Source organism: Prorops nasuta, unplaced genomic scaffold (genome assembly GCF_024137725.1).
Source record: "Prorops nasuta isolate Cenicafe-Biocafe unplaced genomic scaffold, Cenicafe_Pnas_1.2 PNAS00031, whole genome shotgun sequence".
In the NCBI taxonomy this organism is placed as follows: domain Eukaryota; kingdom Metazoa; phylum Arthropoda; class Insecta; order Hymenoptera; family Bethylidae; genus Prorops; species Prorops nasuta.
In genome coordinates this window covers 2,011,433-2,017,287 of record NW_027116828.1, presented here as the reverse complement: position 1 = coordinate 2,017,287, position 5,855 = coordinate 2,011,433, and the positions used below count along the sequence as shown (strand labels likewise).

General features: G+C 30.6%; 1 protein-coding gene across 1 annotated transcript; it reads left to right on the top strand.

Annotated features, from left to right (window-relative positions):
• Nucleotides 1-3,262: 3,262 nt before the first annotated feature.
• LOC136783013 (uncharacterized) lies at nucleotides 3,263-5,278 on the top strand. Its single transcript, XM_066742805.1, has 2 exons — nucleotides 3,263-4,916; nucleotides 4,989-5,278. The coding sequence occupies exons 1-2, from the start codon at nucleotides 3,263-3,265 to the stop codon at nucleotides 5,276-5,278; spliced, it is 1,944 nt and encodes a 647-aa protein (XP_066598902.1).
• The last annotated feature ends 577 nt before the right edge of the window (nucleotides 5,279-5,855 follow it).

The following is a 5,855-nucleotide window of genomic DNA, read 5'->3' as shown; positions in this document are numbered from 1 at the left end:
ATTGACGTAAAGAAGGAATCAAACTATTTCAGTTTGAATACCGAAAATACACAAATTAGTGTATTTGAAAATATTTCCAATTTGAATTCTACATCTAAGAAGCACGCTTTGTCAAATATTTGTAAATATGAAATTTCGTCAAATTCGAAACAGTTAAAACTTAATAATTATTCACTTAATTATGATGATAGTCGAAGTAATACATTAATGGCAAAGCGAGTATATTATGAATTAAATATAAAAGATATTTTAGGAAAACGAAAAAGATTTTATGAATCAAATAAAGAAGCTACATTAAAGAAAAATAAAATATCATATGAAACAAATAGAGAAGCTAGAATAAAGAAAATGAAATTTTCATATGATATTAATAGAGAAGCTATATTAGGAAAGAGAAAAAATTCATACGAATCAAATAAAGAAATTGTACTAAAAAAAAGAAAAATATGCTACGAAACTAATAAATCAAGAAAACTTAGTGCTGCAAAGAAAATTATTAGTAAATACAATCGTATAAATAGACAAAACAATAATATTCCGTTAAAATTTACTGCTGAAAGGTACATACAAAATTTAACAAAAAATTTAGGCATTCCTTCGCTAACAGAAAGCAGAATAGAAGCCGAACGCATAATAAAATGGTGTTTACATACTCGAAATTTGTACATTACGGGTACAAAGAAAATTTTAAAAGAAATGAAACAAAAAGCCGAAGTTTCTATAACTCGGTTCAAACAATGTAATTCTACGGATATTATGAATAAAGTTAATTCTTTATGTGGATTGTCAAAACATATTGCTTCCTCGGAGCAATATTTCTATGACACTTCGTACTATTTAATGAGTGAAATTTCTGAGGTAAATTTAGATTTCTCTATGAGTACAGGGGAAGATTTTGCTACGACTAAAACAAATTTAGAAAGAAGTATTACTAAGATCGTCATGAATTATGAAGGTAAATGTATTAATATCATGCCATTATTGGAATCGAAAAATAAAAGTAAGAAAGCATGGCGTTGTCATTTTCTTTGTAAAATTAAGGATACTAATTTAATAAATGATTTAAAAGAATTCTATGAAAATTTATTACAGTGTACCCTAAAAAAGTTACATAAATTTATGACAGATATAAATCATTGTTCTAATAAAATAAATTATAACAAACTTGGTCATTCACATAGCTGTTACATAAACTATAAGCTTTGTGGGTCAAAATTATTAGCAGTACAAATATTGTCTTCTCATTTTCCTGAAATAAGGTACATTAAAAGATTGTTATACGATTCGATGGCTTTAGATGCAAAACTTAATAATTTGGACAAAGCTTTGAATGAAAATGACGTCAATTTACTTCAAGAGATATCGAAGGAAGCTCAAGAAAATGCTGCAGCACATAGAGAGAAATTCACAGAAATTAATTTAAATGAAGACGACATAAAATCTCAATATTTTCTTGCCTTTAAAGCTTTTACAAAACGTTCTATCGATATACCTAAATGGCCTTGTATTTCTTGTGAAAAGTTATCTTTTGAGAGAAATGTAACGAGAATAAAAATTTGTAATAAAACGTATGGCTCAAAACTTTGGAGCAAGCTGCTGCAGCATATAGATTATAAAGAGAATGATACTGCTTATATTTGTCAATATTGTAAAAGTAAAATTCGCTTTAATATTATGCCACCTACGTGTATCTTGAACAATTTAGATGCACGGAAAGTACCAGAAGAAATAGAAAACCTAAATGATTTTGAACGAATCCTGATTCAAAGAGCTAAAGCATTTCAAACTGTTTTGCGAATGGGAACTGTTATGAATAAAAATATACCACACAGAGGTATGATTCCTAAAGTTAAAGGTAGGACATTCCATTTGCCTTTGCCATTGGAAGAAACATTTAAAAAAATCTGTCCTTCGCATGTACCAATAAATGTAAACCATGAATTATACATACTGGTAAGAGGAATTCCTACTAAATCGAACATAGTGTGGGAAAATTTAGTGGATGTAGACAAAGTATGGAACGCTTTATTATGGTTGAAGGATAATAACCCTTTATATTCAGAAATAGTCCTACCTATATCTTCTGATGGCTTGCTATTACAATCTTGTTTGAAAGACACTAAATTCCAAATAGATAATGACTTGAGAGAAGATGATGAAATATTTGAAGAAATAAATGATAAAGAAAAAGAAAACAATGCTTTTGTGACACAAAAGTCTCAATCTGATTCATATTATGATCGGTATACAATTTATCCAATGTATGAAGGTAGAACTGATAAATCGGCAACTGAGCTATATCAAATGCTGAAGGTTCATGATCGTCCTTTGGACTGTAATTATAAACTATTAGACGTAATGTGCTTTCCAGATTTATTTCCGTATGGAATTAATGGACAACGTGAAAACCGAAGTGTTCGTCTTATTGATTTCGAATTTATTAAATCAAGGCTTATGTCTAAACATTCACGATTTCGTTTAAATATACAGTACTTATTTTATTTACTACATGACTGTAACATACGAAACATTAATGCTGGTATATTTCATAAATTAAATATTACGAATCCTCGTGAAAAGTATACGGCCTCTAGTTATTTAGAAAAGTTGTCTAAACATCAACTGGAGACTAATTTAAACACTATTTTTGCTAGATTACGTAATACGCCGCAATTTTGGATTAGACCAAGATGTATGTTGAAATGTATGATTCATAACTATGGACCTGCCACATGGTTTTTGACACTTAGTCCGAGCGAATGGCTTTGGTCAGATATGATTGAATACCTTCGTGAAATACATAGTCCCAAATCGAAAACCATGTCAATAAATGAGCTTATTGCTTCTGATCCAGTATCAGTATCCAGATTCAGTAAAAATAAATTTCAAGCAATAATTGATTTTATAACTTCACCTGATAATCCTATTGGAGAAGTCTCGCATTACTTTATACGTAGAGAATATCAAGGTAGAGGTACTCAACATTTTCACATGTTAATTTGGATTAAAGATGCTCCAATAATTAACGTATCTTCTAATGAAGATGTAGCAGCATTTATTCTAAAGTATGTTACTTGCAGAATGCCTTCCAAAAATATTTCTCCTGAATTATACAGACGCGTTGATAAACACCAACGACACAAGCATAACAGTTATTGTTTACGTGCTAGAAAAAAACAAAATTGGGACTAGTCAAATTTGCAGATTTGGTTTTTCTCGACCAATAATAGATACGTTATTAATCAGAGACGTAGCTGTATCCATGGGGCGTAGAAAAAAATTGAAAACAAAGAATAGACTTTATGACTTACCACGATCACAAGAAGAAGTTAACATTAACGATTATAATCCCGCAATTCTTTGTGCATGGGAAGGAAATATGGATATACAATTCGTTGGAGAAAAATCGACTTTATTAACGTGGTACACTACTAAATATGTATCTAAATCAGAAAAAAGTAATATAACAGACACACTGGACGTTATAAATTCTACTAAATCTATACGTAGTAATTTATGGAATGTTGGAATGCGAATGTTAAATAATAGGGAGTGCGGTGCGTTGGAAGCTGCAGATTGCTTGTTAGGAATTCCCTTATTTATAACGGATCCAAAAACTACAATTCGATGGGTAGATGTTAATATGATAAGTAGTAGAAAATTAAAAAGTCGTAAAGAAATTGAAGCTTTAAGTCCCGATTCTACGGGTATATTTTGTCACTCTATGCTAGATTATTATTATCCAACCAGGCCTAAGAATCTGGAATCCACATGTCTGCATGATTTTGTAAAATGGTATGATACTGTGAAACAGAAACCTATTAGAAAAGTGGAGCATTTCAAAACAAAAGATAATTTATACTTAAAAAGACGTTCAATTGGCTGCTTAGTTAATCACTATCATTATAACATACAAACGCAACCAGAAGCATATTTCTATGCATTACTATTATTGTTTAAACCTTGGCGAAATACTGATGAATTGAAGTGTGGATGCGATACATACGCAGAAGCATTCGTGTCAGTACAGTCAGAACTTATGGACGGATTAAAATATCATGAACGTATCTTAGAAATTCAGAAAGGAATGGATTACATGAAAGAACTAATTAATAAAAATATTGAAGAAAGTAATGAAGGTGATAAATGTTCAAATGATTTGACATTAGAATGTGTACTTATAGAAGTAGAAGGCGCAATGAAAGACTTTCAAGATGTACAAAATAAATACGAGGATTTAGATGTTTTACAAATGATATCAGAGTTGAACTCCGATCAAAAAAGAGTTTTTGATAAAGTGACAGAAACTGTTTCTACCGATAATGAAATTCTTAGACTTTACGTTAGTGGTGAAGGTGGTACGGGTAAAAGTTTCTTGATAAAATCTATAAGATGTTGGATAAAGAAAACCATGAAAAAAGATGTCATTTTGAGTGCTCCCACGGGAATAGCAGCTTTTAACATTGATGGTCTAACGATTCACAGAGTATTTCAACTGCCAGTAGAACATGGACGTACAGCCAAATATACAGAACTATCAGATGTAGCAATTAAAATTATTCGGGAAGAACTTACAAATGTTACATTAATAATCATTGATGAAATATCTATGATTTCAAATGTAACGCTAATGTATATACATCTTAGATTAGTGGAAATATTCAATACCAAAGATTTAGATAATGGTTGGTTTGGAGGAAAGCACATATTATTCTTTGGTAATTTGTTACAATTACCACCTGTACGTGATAAACAACCTTTTATAAAGTTATCAAATATTGAAATTGAAAATTACATAGGTACTCTAGGTTCTTATGATTTATGGACAAATTTATTTTCCTATGATGAATTGACAATTAATATGCGACAAAAGGCTGACAATACTTATAAAGATATTTTATCGAGAATTAGAATAGGTATTGTACAATATGCGGATACTCAGATTTTACTTTCAAAATAGATAAATTTCAAAAGTATTAAAATTGAAGATCGAATGCAAGAATTATGCGATTTTATTTCTGTTTTATCCTCTGATACTGTTTGTTTATTACCAACCTGTAGTCAGTGCGATACTTTGAACGAAGCAATGTTAGACAGACTGATGACTGACGAAATACAACTGATTGCTCATGATGCAACAGATTGTCCAATGTATTTAAAGAAAAAAGTGTTACAAGTATTAAATTCTGAGGATGAAGACAGTTCTCGAACAGCTGGATTATCCAGAATAATACGAATTAAATTGGGAGGTCGTATAATGTTAAGAAGAAATATTTGACATTACGTTAGGTCTTGTCAATGGAACGATAGCTACGGTTAAATCAGTAACGCGATCCGTTGATAATAAGGATGATATTGAAAAAGTACAAATCATCTTGTCCACCGGAGTAGAGTATACGATTGAACGTGTAAGTGTAAAATTTGAAGTAATGGATAGAGTTTACGTTATAAGAAAGCAATTTCCTATATGTCTCAGTTATGGCATGACAGTACATAAAAGTCAAGGACTAAGTTTACAAACTGCAGTTGTAGATGTAGGTAACTCTATCTTTATTTGTGGTCAAGCATACGTTGCTCTTTCACGAGTAACAGCATTAGAAGGTCTGTACATGATTAATTATGATCCAGCTTCTGTGAAAGCTAGCGAATTGGCTATAATAGAGTACAATCGCCTTCGGAAACAATTTAGATCTGAATTAGAAAATATAAGTGTTTATAAAGGAAACACTAGCAAAATGCTTGACACTATGTGGATGATTCCAAAGGGTATTCAAGAATGTCAACTAATTGAAAGTGAAATACCTAAGAATTTAGTGTGGAATGTTAGAGGTATTTTAAGCAATAATAAAATTTAT

Excerpts from the sequence above, each read along its gene's own strand:
- LOC136783013 (XM_066742805.1), top strand. The coding sequence starts at position 3,263 with ATGGGGCGTAGAAAAAAATTGAAAACAAAGAATAGACTTTATGACTTA. Across the intron at positions 4,917-4,988 it reads TTTATCGAGAATTAGAATAG|ATCGAATGCAAGAATTATGC; the intron begins GTATTGTACAAT and ends TTAAAATTGAAG.